Genomic DNA, 17340 nt, shown 5'->3' on the forward strand with positions numbered 1-17340 from the left:
TGTATCATCTACAATGGTTTTCAACAAGATCAAATACATGGCGGGAGTTCTGTTGGAAGAATATTATTCGATTTTTTATCACACCCATTCAAAAATACACATGGGCACGGATGAAGCATGTTGGAGACTTTGCGGGTATAATGGAGCAAATCACTGGCATGTGTTTTGGAGCTGCAGTGGAATCAAAGCTTTTTGGACAGAGATCCACAGCCATTTAAACAACATTTTTGGTGTGAATCTTCCCTGTAAAGGTGAAAACATGTACCTGGGTGACTAACCAATAGAAAACTGTAATAATGGAGACAAGAAATTGCTTTTCATATTGTTGGCAGCAAGTAAAAAATGTATCACGAGGAAGTGGTTACAAGTTGAACCACCCACGACAGAACTGGATAGACATCGTTTACGACATCTATAAGATGGAGAAGTTATCCTTTGCACTCCAAACAGATATGAACAAGTTCTACAAGATATGGACCAAATGGACAGAATATGTCAAACCAATTAGAAGCGATTTAATTAAAGGAAATATGTCATTTTATTTTCCATATTTGCCCTGCTTCAATGCATTTATTGATTTTCTTTTTCTAACTCTTGAAAAATATAAGTATTTTGTAAAGTAACTAGTTTGATGGGTATGCTCCCTGGGGTGTGTTTTTTTTTAATATATTTTATTTTATTATTATGTCGCATTTCTTCATATATTTCATCTTTCTTTTCCACTCAAAACTTTATACTTGAATGTACCATTTTGTTCTGAAAAATTAAAATAAAAAAAATCCATTAGTATCGGTGGATCCAGATGGTAATGCACAACAAACTCCAACAACAACAAAACCTCATAGGCAAAGATTAGAAGCAAAAGTTCAAGTTAACACTTAAATTCTTTAAAAAAGTTTAAAGTCAATCATTGTGGACAACTTGTGTTATAGTAGCTCTATTTTACAAAGTATTTCAGCACCAACTGTATTTAAATTGATGTCATGTCATTTCCCAACTTTGAATGAACGACTTTAGAATGACCTTCAGTGGAGAAACAACACAAACTTTCACCAAGGAAGGTCACATTACTTCTTCCCAAGTATTTTATTTAAACCGAAGAACTTTGATGTTTCTTGGGCTGGAGTCGAACCCACAACTGGATCACAACCACCAGAACAATTGTACTGAAAGCAAGAGTGTTCTGAACTTGACAATCCTTGAGCAGTTCTATCTAGATTACATTTGAAATGGTGTCTCAAAGCATTTGTTTCGTTTCTCGACAATCGATTAAATGATTTGTTCCAAAAATTGATTTTTTTTTTACTCATGAATTGAGCAGAGTGCAGGAGCAGAAAATTCAAATGCCAAACAATTCATATACAAGGGCCTTAAAAGATCTCCATGATCCAGAACATCACTAGAACTAAATGATAAAAGTTGAATGCAAACGTTTTTATTTATTCAGATTAAGACCCTGTAAATATTTACAATTGGTTTAATCTTCAATCAACATGTTCATTTAAATTACAAGGTAAAGCTCTGTCTAAATACAGCAGTGATACAGGAGGGATTGATTTTGTCTTGACCTTTATTTTTCATTGTTTTATGTGTTTTTTTTTGTTTCTATATGTACACTCTGTTGTTGTTGTTTCTTTGGTATTGCAATAGATTATTTTTCTGAATTTACTGTCTCTTGAAAAAAAAAGAGCATATACTGTATGTAACATTGCTGTGTCTGCATATTTACATAGTTGCCTTTACATCAGACCAACATTGCCTGGAATGCCTGTATTGCATACTTGTGCTCGATACAAATATTTTAAATTGAAAAAGTAATATCACGCTCCTCAAGAATTTATCAGCAGGATTCTACATACATAGAACACATTTAATACTTGATGGTCAGACAAAACTGAGTTCTGAGGAGAGACATTTGTTGTTTTAACTTCAGGTCTGTTTGCTAGAACAAGATCTAAGGTGTGGTTGAAACAGTGAGTCAGGGCCAAGAGATCCATAAAATCCTCCTATAGAGAGTGTCACATGTCTTTGTAGAACCATGGAAACAAAAATAACCTGTTGATTTTGAAACCGTGTGAAACGTACAAAGTATGTTTGTCTCATATATGGGCAATAAAATCAACCGCTATCAGTGAAAAAATGATAATGCAGAGAATAATGATTCACTTCATATGTTCACTGTCATTGATGATCAGCGCTATATAAATACAAATTACTTACTTACTTCTTTACTTCCTTTAGGAGTATTGAGAGGAGGAATACGATCAGAGTGGTTGTTTGTTCTGCTAAATGGTAAAAGCAATTTAGTTCAGGTGAAATACTAATTTTCTACTCAGCCTCATGTTGTTCAACAGTTGTGATTCATTTTAGAATAATGGGTTCCTTTTCAGAGTTATAGTAAAAAAAATGTTTGTTCATTTTAAAGAAGCAAATGACGCTCAATGGTCTTTGTCCACATCTTGTTCCAAAATGACAAACTTAAAATATCCAAATACTAGTGATGGTCTGGTGAAGCTTCATGAAACAGTGTCTTTTCATTTTTCCAGAACAATTGTTGTCGTCAAGGCTTCAGTACAAGAGAGATGTTACAGACGAGCACCACAGAGGTTTGGATATTTTTTAATATCAATTTCAACAAAGACAAAAAGACCTACAAACTATAGTCTTTACATTAATATGAAAATACATTTTTATTTTTGTTAAAAGTTATAAAGAATTACATTAAAAATGTCGCTTAATAGTATATTGTCTTGAACACAACAACCACTCTGATCATATTCCTCTCAATACTGCACAAGGAAGTAAAGAAGGATCATCAATGACAGAGAACATATGAAGTGAATCATTATTCTCTGTCTGCTTCACACTCAGGAAGGAATATCACAACTCTTCATCATGGTTAGTGACACCAAACACTTTACAAACACATTTCTTAAGTTAAGAACTATAGAAATGATCCCTGAAAGTATAGTCTTAACTTAACTCTGCACCAACATCACACTCCATCCTCACACCAAACCATTACAGTGACGGATGCATAGTTTTTGAATTTTAAAATGTTACTGTCATTCATTTGATTGCAAAGAGATGAGACTAGAAAACATAATTGTAGTTTCATAGTTTATACACAACATGTATTCAAAATCACTACGTTCAATTCCATAATTCATCTAAACTGTGATTATTGATCACCATGACATTAAAACAACTATATCAGGTTATTTTATTATGCATTACAAACAATTGTAAACATTAAACAATATAGTTTAATACAAGGGAAAATACATTTGAACAAGAGTTGTGTTTGATGTTAAAATGAAAACGTTTTTTCAATTATTAACATTCTGACTTAGGTGAGCGACTCACAGCTAGGGGGCGATCTAGGTGGATTGTTGTGGTGTCCTCTTCCACGCTGCAAACAGAAAGCAGTTGAGTGCAGTGAGGGCGTGACACACAAGTCTCATAGAGGCACACCTGACTGGTGCAGGTGCTCGGGGGGCGGAGTCAAACATCCACACTGGGCGTCTCACCACACCTGTCCAAATGTGTCGTCAGTGTTGCACATTTGAGCTCTGGCGGGATCTAAGATGGCGGCACAGGTGTGGCGTGAGATCGGCGTCTCATGGTTGTGTAACCTGATGAAGTTTGACTTGAGAGAAGCAGGTCAGAGAGCAAACCTCCACAAACACATTCAGCCGACTCAGCAGGAAACTTTGAATCAAGTTTCTACATGTGAATTGTCGGCACAAGCTCTTCTGGATTTTTCTTCTACACAAAAGTGGACACAACTTATGTGCACCTGTTCAGCACAAGACGAGTTGATCAAAGCAATACAGTCATATTTAGGACATGAGTTGATCAGGAAACAGAAGGAGAGGTCAGAGATGTTGACCTTTCATAACAGCTGCACAAATGGATTCTTTCTGAGCCTCCACTGACCCTCAATGACAAGTGACTTTACTGAACATTTGGAGTCCAAACACATGTGGACGTTTTCTGTCCATTTATTTGAAGATCAAAACACACAAGAAATGAAGCAGCAGTTCAACTATGTTTGACAAGATTCTTCACCTCTGACATCACAACTGACGCTTCATTAACTAGTGTCTACACACCAGGAAGAAAACACACAAACTATTACATGAACACAAAACTGTCTGTGCGTGTACTTGCGTGTGTGTGTGTGTGTGTGTGTGTGTGTGTGTGTGTGTGTGTGTGTGTCTACACATTCATAAATTTGTCACTGTGTGTCTGATTTTTTTCCGTTTTGGTTTTTGCATGTTTGTACTTCTGTTTGTTATTTGATGTGTAAATACATGTGTTTGTTATCTTTTTATTTGTGTGTGCGCTTATTTTCAGGTTTGTTCAACTGTTTTCGTGAGTGTGTTTGGGCATGTGTGCCTGATTTTGTGTGTCAGTACCTGTTTTTAGACTCTGTTTGTCTGTATATATTTTCCGTGTGTGTATCATTTTGTCTACAGAGACATCTGTGTGTGTGCGTTAATTATTGTGTGTTAGTGCTTTTGTTGCGCCAGAGAAGCATGTGTTTAAGTATTTATGTGTGTGCATTTCTGTGTAGTAGTAAAGCACATGTGTGTGTGTTTGTCATTGTGTGTGATTGCTTTTTTGTGTGTGTGCGTGTTTGTGCATTTTTTGCTTTGGTAAAGCATCCGTGTGTGTGTTTGCAGTTGTTTGTGAGTGCACTTTTGTGTGTCAGAGATGCATGTGTGTGCATCCTTATGTGATGGTGAAGCATGTGTGTGTTTGTGTGTGATTGTGAGTGAGTGCATTATTGTGTTTTAGAGAAGCATGTTTGTGAGTGTTTGTGTTTGTGCATTTATTTGTGTAAAAGTGAAGCATGTGTGTGAGTGTTTGTGTGTGTATGTGTATTTGTGTGGTACAGAATCGTGTGTGTGCATTTATCTGTGTGTGTGTGTAGTTTTCATAACGGCTCAGATCACATGACATCCTGATGTGAGTTTCAAACACATTTCCAGTGAAGGAACAAAGATCAGCAGCTCTGACGTCTGCAGAGTCTCAGAAGAAAAAGACGTTTCTTGGTCGATTCCTCCTGAAACACGGAGACAGAAAAATGTATCAACTTGTAAAATCATGCGTGAAGTGAGTCTTGAAGAAAAGTGACAATTATCATCCACTGACTTTAGTCTCTGTCCACGGGCGGATCCTTCAGATGGTCCAGCTCCGAGCTGGGGGCCGCTGTAAGATCACAAACCCTGTTAGCTTGTGTGCTTCTCACCAGCAGATGAAACTAGTGTCAACACTGATGCTAGCATGCTAGCACTCTGTCACATGGTCAACATCTGAGCTGAGACAAGATCATGTACTTACAAGACGAGTCAGAGTCGCCTGAAATGGAAAGAAAGAGGACAAATTACACCTGAAGAAGATGAACATAGAAGAGTTCCTCTGACCTCTTCTCATCTCTGCTGACCTTCTTTGACCTTCTATTCTTTCTCTCCAGTATCTGGAGATGATCTGGATCAAATCACAAACTCTCACCTTTCTTCTTCTTCTTGTAGATGAAGTATCCAACCACTGTGAGCACCAGAGCGGAGGCAGCGACGGCGGCCATGATGATGTACAAGGTCAGGAAAGTCCTGGCTGTGGATGGAGAGCAAAGTAAGTGGAGACATGATCAGGTGACCAGTGTTAGAGACGTGGTGGGGCCTCATTCAGCAGATCCATGCTGACCACACCTGGACTCTCATCTGGATGAAAGAAACCTCTGGAGACACCAAGAAGGTTCTGAAGACTCTTACCGTTGGTCAGGATGTTTGACGGATCCAGTTTGGTGACCACGTCTTCCGGAATGCCGTCCAGTTGAAACACACACTCGTACCTGGACCAGTCGTCAGACGGGAGTTTCAGGTCCACCATGTTCTGGAAGGTTCCGTCAGGGTTGGGGAGGATCTCTCCGTGTTCCACGTCCTCGTGCAGCTCCTCTCCGTCTTTGGTCCAGAACAACATGGCTCTGTCGGGGTAGAAGCCTGTAGCGTGGCAGGTGACCGGAGAGCTGGCTGTCTTCTGGAGGAGAGACACTCGTGGACGCTCTGAAGGGAGAGACACCACACTTCAGAGAGAAAGTCAAAGGATGGACAGAGAATGAAGGAGAGGAGGAGGAGGGAGGACAGGGGTGGAGGTGAGGAAAAGAAGATAAGAGGAGAGAGAGAGAGAGGACATGAGGAGAGAGAGGAGGGAGAGAAGGAGGAAGGAGAGCAGAAGGAGAAGAAGGTCATGGAACTACCTGTTCTCATCAAGGTTTTGCTCCCAAACTTCACAAACTTCTTCAGATCATTTGGACATTCCTGGGTGTAAGAGAACTTTTTCTCTTTCTTTATGCCTTCATTCTGGTCCCACTTGTGTTTGGTGATGACGGCCTGAGGACTCGGAGCGACCCAGGTCAGAGTCTGAAGGTCAAACACGATGAAGTCTTCTCCATCATAGCCGTACTGTAGGTAACCTTTGACCTCTCCAGTCTCATCGTCCCACTCACAACCGTCCATTATCTGAAAGATGTGAACACCTGAGAGAGAAACCAGAGTGAGACCTGATCTACTCCACTGTTTAATACTCCACTGTGATCTACTCCTCTGTTTAATACTCCACTGTGATCTACTCCTCTGTTTAATACTCCACTGTGATCTACTCCACTGTTTCACACTCCACTGTGATCTACTCCACTGTGATCTACTCCACTGTTTAATACTCCACTGTGATCTACTCCACTGTTTCATACTCCACTGTGGTCTACTCCAGTATTTAATACGCCACTGTGATCTACTCCACTGTTTAATACTCCACTGTGATCTACTCCACTGTTTAATACTCCACTGTGATCTACTCCTCTGTTTAATACTCCACTGTGGTCTACTCCTCTGTTTAATACTCCACTGTGGTCTATTCCACTGTTTAATACTCCACTGTGGTCTACTCCACTGTTTAATACTCCACTGTGGTCTAACTCTGTTTAATACTCCACTGTGATCTACTTCACTGTTTAATACTCCACTGTGATCGACTACACTGTTTAATACTCCACTGTGATCTACTCCACTGTTTCATACTCCACTGTGATCTACTCCACTGTTTAATACTCCATTGTGGTCTACTCCACTGTGATCTACTCCACTGTGATCTACTTCACTGTTTAATACGCCACTGTGATCTACTCCACTGTTTCATACTCCACTGTGATCTACTTCACTGTTTAATACTCCACTGTGGTCTACTCCACTGTTTAATACTCCACTGTGGTCTACTCCACTGTTTAATACTCGACTGTGATCTACTCCACTGTTTAATACTCCACTGTGGTCTACTCCACTGTTTAATACTCCACTGTGATCTACTCCACTGTTTAATACTCCACTGTGATCTACTCCACTGTTTAATACTCCACTGTGGTCTACTCCACTGTTTAATACTCCACTGTGGTCTACTCCACTGTTTAATACTCCACTGTGATCTACTCCACTGTGATCCACTCCACTGTTTAATACTCCACTGTGGTCTACTCCACTGTTTAATACTCCAATGTGGTCTACTCCACTGTTTAATACTCCACTGTGGTCTACTCCACTGTTTAATACGCCACTGTGGTCTACTCCACTGTGGTCTACTCCACTGTTTAATACGCCACTGTGATCTACTCCACTGTTTAATACTCCACTGTGATCTACTCCACTTTTTAATACTCCACTGTGATCTACTCCACTGTGATCTACTCCACTGTTTCATACTCCACTGTGGTCTACTCCACTGTTTAATACTCCACTGTGATCTACTCCACTGTTTCATACTCCACTGTGATCTACTCCACTGTTTAATACTCCACTCTGGTCTTCTCCACTGTTTAATACTCCACTGTGGTCTACTCCACTGTTTAATACTCCACTGTGGTCTACTCCTCTGTTTAATTCTCCACTGTGGTCTACTCCACTGTTTAATACGCCACTGTGGTCTTCTCCACTGTTTAATACTCCACTGTGATCTACTCCACTGTTTAATACTCCACTGTGGTCTACTCCTCTGTTTAATACTCCACTGTGGTCTACTCCACTGTTTAATACGCCACTGTGGTCTGCTCCACTGTTTAATACTCCACTGTGGTCTACTCCATTTTTTTTAACTCCACGTTGGTCATCTCCACTGTTTAATATTCCAATGTGGTCTACTCCACTGTTTAATACTCCACTGTGGTCTACTCCACTGTTTAATACTCCACTGTGATCTACTCCACTGTTTAATACTCCACTGTGATCTACTCCACTGTTTAATACTCCACTGTTGTCTACTCCACTGTTTCATACTCCACTGTTTAATACTCCACTGTTGTCTACTCCACTGTTTAATACTCCACTGTGATCTACTCCACTGTTTAATACTCCACTGTTTAATACTCCACTGTTGTCTACTCCACTGTTTAATACTCCACTGTGATCTACTCCACTGTTTAATACTCCACTGTGATCTACTCCACTGTTTAATACTCCACTGTGATCTACTCCACTGTTTAATACTCCACTGTGATCTACTCCACTGTTTAATACTCCACTGTGATCTACTCCACTGTTGTCTACTCCACTGTTGTCTACTCCACTGTTTAATACTCCACTGTGATCTACTCCACTGTTTAATACTCCATTGTGATCTACTCCACTGTTTAATACTCCACTGTAGTCTACTCCACTGTTTAATACTCCACTGTGGTCTACTCCACTGTGATCTACTCCACTGTGGTCTACTCCACTGTGATCTACTCCACTGTTTAATACTCCACTGTGATCTACTCCACTGTTTAATACTCCACTGTGATCTACTCCACTGTGATCTACTCCACTGTGATCTACTCCACTGTTTCATACTCCACTGTGATCTACTCCACTGTTTAATACTCCACTGTGATCTACTCCACTGTTTCATACTCCACTGTGATCTACTCCACTGTGGTCTACTCCACTGTTTAATACTCCACTGTGATCTACTCCACTGTTTCATACTCCACTGTGGTCTACTCCACTGTTTAATACTCCACTGTGATCTACTCCACTGTTTAATACTCCACTGTTTAATACTCCACTGTGATCTACTCCACTGTTTAATACTCCACTGTGGTCTACTCCACTGTGGTCTACTCCACTGTGGTCTACTCCACTGTTTAATACTCCACTGTGATCTACTCCACTGTTTAATACTCCACTGTGGTCTACTCCACTGTTTCATACTCCACTGTGATCTACTCCACTGTTTAATACTCCACTGTTGTCTACTCCACTGTTTCATACTCCACTGTTTAATACTCCACTGTTGTCTACTCCACTGTTTAATACTCCACTGTGATCTACTCCACTGTGATCTACTCCACTGTTTAATACTCCACTGTTTAATACTCCACTGTTGTCTACTCCACTGTTTAATACTCCACTGTGATCTACTCCACTGTTTAATACTCCACTGTGATCTACTCCACTGTTTAATACTCCACTGTGATCTACTCCACTGTTTAATACTCCACTGTGATCTACTCCACTGTTTAATACTCCACTGTTGTCTACTCCACTGTTTAATACTCCACTGTGATCTACTCCACTGTTTAATACTCCACTGTGATCTACTCCACTGTTTAATACTCCACTGTAGTCTACTCCACTGTTTAATACTCCACTGTGGTCTACTCCACTGTGATCTACTCCACTGTGGTCTACTCCACTGTGATCTACTCCACTGTTTAATACTCCACTGTGATCTACTCCACTGTTTAATACTCCACTGTTTAATACTCCACTGTGGTCTACTCCACTGTGATCTACTCCACTGTGGTCTACTCCACTGTGATCTACTCCACTGTTTCATACTCCACTGTGATCTACTCCACTGTGGTCTACTCCACTGTTGAATACTCCACTGTGATCTACTCCACTGTTTCATACTCCACTGTGGTCTACTCCACTGTTTAATACTCCACTGTTTAATACTCCACTGTGATCTACTCCACTGTTTAATACTCCACTGTGGTCTACTCCACTGTGGTCTACTCCACTGTGGTCTACTCCACTGTTTAATACTCCACTGTGATCTACTCCACTGTTTAATACTCCACTGTGGTCTACTCCACTGTTTCATACTCCACTGTGATCTACTCCACTGTTTAATACTCCACTGTTGTCTACTCCACTGTTTCATACTCCACTGTTTAATACTCCACTGTTGTCTACTCCACTGTTTAATACTCCACTGTGATCTACTCCACTGTGATCTACTCCACTGTTTAATACTCCACTGTTTAATACTCCACTGTTGTCTACTCCACTGTTTAATACTCCACTGTGATCTACTCCACTGTTTAATACTCCACTGTGATCTACTCCACTGTTTAATACTCCACTGTGATCTACTCCACTGTTTAATACTCCACTGTGATCTACTCCACTGTTTAATACTCCACTGTGATCTACTCCACTGTTTAATACTCCACTGTTGTCTACTCCACTGTTTAATACTCCACTGTGATCTACTCCACTGTTTAATACTCCACTGTGATCTACTCCACTGTTTAATACTCCACTGTAGTCTACTCCACTGTTTAATACTCCACTGTGGTCTACTCCACTGTGATCTACTCCACTGTGGTCTACTCCACTGTGATCTACTCCACTGTTTAATACTCCACTGTGATCTACTCCACTGTTTAATACTCCACTGTGATCTACTCCACTGTGATCTACTCCACTGTGATCTACTCCACTGTTTCATACTCCACTGTGATCTACTCCACTGTTTAATACTCCACTGTGATCTACTCCACTGTTTCATACTCCACTGTGATCTACTCCACTGTGGTCTACTCCACTGTTTAATACTCCACTGTGATCTACTCCACTGTTTCATACTCCAATGTGGTCTACTCCACTGTTTAATACTCCACTGTGATCTACTCCACTGTTTAATACTCCACTGTTTAATACTCCACTGTGATCTACTCCACTGTTTAATACTCCACTGTGGTCTACTCCACTGTTTAATACTCCACTGTGATCTACTCCACTGTTTAATACTCCACTGTAGTCTACTCCACTGTTTAATACTCCACTGTGGTCTACTCCACTGTGATCTACTCCACTGTGGTCTACTCCACTGTGATCTACTCCACTGTTTAATACTCCACTGTGATCTACTCCACTGTTTAATACTCCACTGTGATCTACTCCACTGTGATCTACTCCACTGTGATCTACTCCACTGTTTCATACTCCACTGTGATCTACTCCACTGTTTAATACTCCACTGTGATCTACTCCACTGTTTCATACTCCACTGTGATCTACTCCACTGTGGTCTACTCCACTGTTTAATACTCCACTGTGATCTACTCCACTGTTTCATACTCCAATGTGGTCTACTCCACTGTTTAATACTCCACTGTGATCTACTCCACTGTTTAATACTCCACTGTTTAATACTCCACTGTGATCTACTCCACTGTTTAATACTCCACTGTGGTCTACTCCACTGTTTCATACTCCACTGTGGTCTACTCCACTGTTTAATACTCCACTGTGATCTACTCCACTGTTTAATACTCCACTGTGGTCTACTCCACTGTTTCATACTCCACTGTGGTCTACTCCACTGTTAAATACTCCACTGTGATCTACTCCACTGTTTAATACTCCACTGTGGTCTACTCCACTGTTTCATACTCCACTGTGGTCTACTCCACTGTTAAATACTCCACTGTGATCTACTCCACTGTTTAATACTCCACTGTGGTCTACTCCACTGTTTCATACTCCACTGTGGTCTACTCCACTGTTGTCTACTCCACTGTTTAATACTCCACTGTGATCTACTCCACTGTTTAATACTCCACTGTGATCTACTCCACTGTTTAATACTCCACTGTGATCTACTCCACTGTTTAATACTCCACTGTGATCTACTCCACTGTTTAATACTCCACTGTGATCTACTCCACTGTTGTCTACTCCACTGTTGTCTACTCCACTGTTTAATACTCCACTGTGATCTACTCCACTGTTTAATACTCCATTGTGATCTACTCCACTGTTTAATACTCCACTGTAGTCTACTCCACTGTTTAATACTCCACTGTGGTCTACTCCTCTGTTTAATACTCCACTGTGATCTACTCCACTGTTTAATACTCCACTGTGATCTACTCCACTGTGGTCTACTCCACTGTGATCTACTCCACTGTTTAATACTCCACTGTGATCTACTCCACTGTTTAATACTCCACTGTGATCTACTCCACTGTGATCTACTCCACTGTTTCATACTCCACTGTGATCTACTCCACTGTTTAATACTCCACTGTGATCTACTCCACTGTTTCATACTCCACTGTGATCTACTCCACTGTGGTCTACTCCACTGTTTAATACTCCACTGTGATCTACTCCACTGTTTCATACTCCACTGTGGTCTACTCCACTGTTTAATACTCCACTGTGATCTACTCCACTGTTTAATACTCCACTGTTTAATACTCCACTGTGATCTACTCCACTGTTTAATACTCCACTGTGGTCTACTCCACTGTGGTCTACTCCACTGTGGTCTACTCCACTGTTTAATACTCCACTGTGATCTACTCCACTGTTTAATACTCCACTGTGGTCTACTCCACTGTTTCATACTCCACTGTGATCTACTCCACTGTTTAATACTCCACTGTTGTCTACTCCACTGTTTCATACTCCACTGTTTAATACTCCACTGTTGTCTACTCCACTGTTTAATACTCCACTGTGATATACTCCACTGTGATCTACTCCACTGTTTAATACTCCACTGTTTAATACTCCACTGTTGTCTACTCCACTGTTTAATACTCCACTGTGATCTACTCCACTGTTTAATACTCCACTGTGATCTACTCCACTGTTTAATACTCCACTGTGATCTACTCCACTGTTTAATACTCCACTGTGATCTACTCAACTGTTTAATACTCCACTGTGATCTACTCCACTGTTTAATACTCCACTGTAGTCTACTCCACTGTTTAATACTCCACTGTGGTCTACTCCACTGTGATCTACTCCACTGTGGTCTACTCCACTGTGATCTACTCCACTGTTTAATACTCCACTGTGATCTACTCCACTGTTTAATACTCCACTGTTTAATACTCCACTGTGGTCTACTCCACTGTGATCTACTCCACTGTGGTCTACTCCACTGTGATCTACTCCACTGTTTCATACTCCACTGTGATCTACTCCACTGTGGTCTACTCCACTGTTGAATACTCCACTGTGATCTACTCCACTGTTTCATACTCCACTGTGGTCTACTCCACTGTTTAATACTCCACTGTGATCTACTCCACTGTTTAATACTCCACTGTTTAATACTCCACTGTGATCTACTCCACTGTTTAATACTCCACTGTGGTCTACTCCACTGTGGTCTACTCCACTGTGGTCTACTCCACTGTTTAATACTCCACTGTGATCTACTCCACTGTTTAATACTCCACTGTGGTCTACTCCACTGTTTCATACTCCACTGTGATCTACTCCACTGTTTAATACTCCACTGTTGTCTACTCCACTGTTTCATACTCCACTGTTTAATACTCCACTGTTGTCTACTCCACTGTTTAATACTCCACTGTGATCTACTCCACTGTGATCTACTCCACTGTTTAATACTCCACTGTTTAATACTCCACTGTTGTCTACTCCACTGTTTAATACTCCACTGTGATCTACTCCACTGTTTAATACTCCACTGTGATCTACTCCACTGTTTAATACTCCACTGTGATCTACTCCACTGTTTAATACTCCACTGTGATCTACTCCACTGTGATCTACTCCACTGTTTAATACTCCACTGTGATCTACTCCACTGTTTAATACTCCACTGTGATCTACTCCACTGTTTAATACTCCACTGTGATCTACTCCACTGTTTAATACTCCACTGTTGTCTACTCCACTGTTTAATACTCCACTGTGATCTACTCCACTGTTTAATACTCCACTGTGATCTACTCCACTGTTTAATACTCCACTGTAGTCTACTCCACTGTTTAATACTCCACTGTGGTCTACTCCACTGTGATCTACTCCACTGTGGTCTACTCCACTGTGATCTACTCCACTGTTTAATACTCCACTGTGATCTACTCCACTGTTTAATACTCCACTGTGATCTACTCCACTGTGATCTACTCCACTGTGATCTACTCCACTGTTTCATACTCCACTGTGATCTACTCCACTGTTTCATACTCCACTGTGATCTACTCCACTGTGGTCTACTCCACTGTGATCTACTCCACTGTGGTCTACTCCACTGTTTAATACTCCACTGTGATCTACTCCACTGTTTCATACTCCAATGTGGTCTACTCCACTGTTTAATACTCCACTGTGATCTACTCCACTGTTTAATACTCCACTGTTTAATACTCCACTGTGATCTACTCCACTGTTTAATACTCCACTGTGGTCTACTCCACTGTTTCATACTCCACTGTGGTCTACTCCACTGTTTAATACTCCACTGTGATCTACTCCACTGTTTAATACTCCACTGTGGTCTACTCCACTGTTTCATACTCCACTGTGGTCTACTCCACTGTGGTCTACTCCACTGTTAAATACTCCACTGTGATCTACTCCACTGTTTAATACTCCACTGTGGTCTACTCCACTGTTTCATACTCCACTGTGGTCTACTCCACTGTTAAATACTCCACTGTGATCTACTCCACTGTTTAATACTCCACTGTGGTCTACTCCACTGTTTCATACTCCACTGTGGTCTACTCCACTGTGGTCTACTCCACTGTGATCTACTCCACTGTTTAATACTCCACTGTGATCTACTCCACTGTGATCTACTCCACTGTTTAATACTCCACTGTGATCTACTCCACTGTTAAATACTCCACTGTGATCTACTCCACTGTTTAATACTCCACTGTGATCTACTCCACTGTTTAATACTCCACTGTGATCTACTCCACTGTTAAATACTCCACTGTGATCTACTCCACTGTTTCATACTCCACTGTGATCTACTCCACTGTTTAATACTCCACTGTTTAATACTCCACTGTGATCTACTCCACTGTTTAATACTCCACTGTGATCTACTCCACTGTTTAATACTCCACTGTGATCTACTCCACTGTGGTCTACTCCACTGTTTCATACTCCACTGTTGTCTTCTCCACTGTGGTCTACTCCACTGTTTAATACTTCACTGTGTTCTACTCCACTGTTTAATACTTCACTGTGTTCTACTCCACTGTTGTCTACTCAACTGTTTAATACTCCACTGTGATCTACTCCACTGTTTAATACTCCACTGTGGTCTACTCCACTGTTTAATACTCCACTGTGATCTACTCCACTGTTTAATACTCCACTGTGATCTTCTCTTCTTCTCTGAACTTGTATGATCTACTCCACTGTGATCTACTCCACTGTTTAATACTCCACTGTGGTCTACTCCACTGTTTAATACTCCACTGTGATCTACTCCACTGTTTAATACTTCACTGTGGTCTACTCCACTGTTTAATACTCCACTGTGATCTACTCCACTGTTTAATACTCCACTGTGGTCTACTCCACTGTTTAATACTCCACTGTGATCTACTCCACTGTTTAATACTCCACTGTGGTCTACTCCACTGTTTAATACTCCACTGTGATCTACTCCACTGTTTAATGCTCCACTGTGATCTTCTCTTCTTCTCTGAACTTGTATGATCTACTCCAGTTTCCTCCTCTGATCTACTCTGTATACAAGATTGATGGTTCAGGATGTAAAAAGGTTGAACATGATTCAGTTTAAGGTCAAACATTGATTTTAAAGACAACAAACCTCCAGTTTGGTTGAATCTCTGTTTTGCTATTTCAATGTTGTTCTTCTGGACCTGCTGGTCATTATTTAATATATTTGTGTTTCTCTCCCAGTACTGAGGATCATCTGCTGTGACCTGGATCATCCAGTCTTGTTTGGGTACTTTTCTCCTGGTGTTGCTGTCGTAGTGTTCCACTTCAACTCCGTCCACATAAGTGACAGAAACAAACTCTGGGAAGTTTTTAACTCCAGCAGACGCAGTTTTGAAAAGCTGCATTGTGTGAATCACTGTGAGACACAAAAACAAAGTTTAGATCTTCTCTGGTTCTGATGACACAACGTTGTGATGCAGCAGAACAATCACATCTTCTACAAAGACAAAGAGGTGAAGAACAGAGGGACAGTCAGCAGTGACACAAAGTTCACGTCCACACACGGACACCAGCAGAACATCCTTCACACTTCACTCTCCAAGAACCCTGGCTAACTGGGACACAACTATAGAAGAAGAAGAAGAAGAAAGAAGAAAAAACGATTAATATTAATAACAAACTGAAATGTAATAAATATTTATAATAAAACAAATAAGGAATAAAGAGAATTAAAAGAATAAATGGATGAATTAAGAAGAAACAGGAGCAACAATGTTGAAAAAGATCAAACAACTAAATTGAAATTGTTTTTAAAAAACGCATAGATAATAAAATATTAAAACCAAGTTCATGGAACAAATCGAAGAATGATTGATAGAATAAAGATCATTGAAGGACATTAAGGTTAATGATGAACTTAAATAACATGAGTTTATATCAGTTTATAAATAACATGTTTCTGAAGATTACTGTTCAACATGATTGTAAATGTTTCATTTAGATATTTTAAGTCCAAACACAAGTTCAGAGCAGCTGCTTCACTGAGTTGCTCCAATAAACTGTGAGATGTGATAATATGTTGAAGTGAGCTGAGCTACAAGGTTGTCTGAACATGCGCACTTAAGAAATGCGACACTTTCTTTGTTTTTATTTCCTCATTTTAGTTCATGATAGACTTGTTTACTAAAGTCAAATCAATGAAAATTGTAAAAGCTCTTCTTGTGAGTCAATGAATCTCCTGATGGCAGCATCGTTTAAAAACAAGTGATCAGCTCATGAAGCAAAACTCTGGAGTCACTTTCTGTTCAGCGTCAAACAAGTTCCTCCGTCAATCAACAGAAGTGACTCAACAGCGCCACCAGGTGAGCACCTGACATTGAGCTCGGATCTACTTTTCTGTGTACGACTTCTTCACGGTTCTGAGATGAAAAGTGAATCAGTGAAACACTTTGACTCCTCTGAGAGTGAAAAGGTCATGAAGGTTGTAGTGAAGAGTATTTGGAGAAATAAAAGGTGACGCAGGTGTGAACACATGAAAGTGGAGGAAGGAGACTCACTCGCAGTTGAGCTGTGGATCCACACAACAAGCACAAACAAC

At 40.5% G+C, this 17340-nt stretch overlaps 1 protein-coding gene and 1 non-coding gene across 2 annotated transcripts; both read right to left on the reverse strand.

Annotated features, from left to right (window-relative positions):
- Positions 1-2762: 2762 nt before the first annotated feature.
- Positions 2763-2975, reverse strand: LOC148074925 (small nucleolar RNA U3). Its single transcript, XR_015711917.1, has one exon. It is a non-coding gene; the product is annotated as a small nucleolar RNA U3 (small nucleolar RNA).
- An 822-nt stretch (positions 2976-3797) lies between these two features.
- LOC148074926 (major histocompatibility complex class I-related protein 1-like) lies at positions 3798-16147 on the reverse strand. Its single transcript, XM_087796154.1, has 7 exons — positions 15892-16147; positions 6266-6544; positions 5781-6071; positions 5521-5622; positions 5350-5367; positions 5161-5217; positions 3798-5071 (listed from the first exon to the last, which is right to left on the reverse strand). Exons 1-6 carry the CDS (start codon positions 16145-16147, stop codon positions 5162-5164), a joined length of 1002 nt encoding a protein of 333 aa, XP_087652280.1. The 3' UTR covers positions 3798-5071; position 5161.
- Positions 16148-17340: the final 1193 nt, after the last annotated feature.

The sequence above is a fragment of the Callionymus lyra genome, chromosome 7 (assembly GCF_982586985.1).
Source record: "Callionymus lyra chromosome 7, fCalLyr1.hap1.1, whole genome shotgun sequence".
Lineage (NCBI taxonomy): Eukaryota > Metazoa > Chordata > Actinopteri > Syngnathiformes > Callionymidae > Callionymus > Callionymus lyra.

Bases quoted from the DNA above. Each gene is read 5' to 3' on its own strand.
- LOC148074926 (XM_087796154.1), bottom strand. From the start codon at position 16,147: ATGCAGCTTTTCAAAACTGCGTCTGCTGGAGTTAAAAACTTCCCAGAG. The intron at 6,545-15,891 runs GTTTGTTGTCTT...TTTCTCTCTCAG, and splicing joins GAGATTCAACCAAACTGGAG to GTGTTCACATCTTTCAGATA. The intron at 5,623-5,780 runs GTAAGAGTCTTC...CTCCATCCACAG, and splicing joins GTCAAACATCCTGACCAACG to CCAGGACTTTCCTGACCTTG.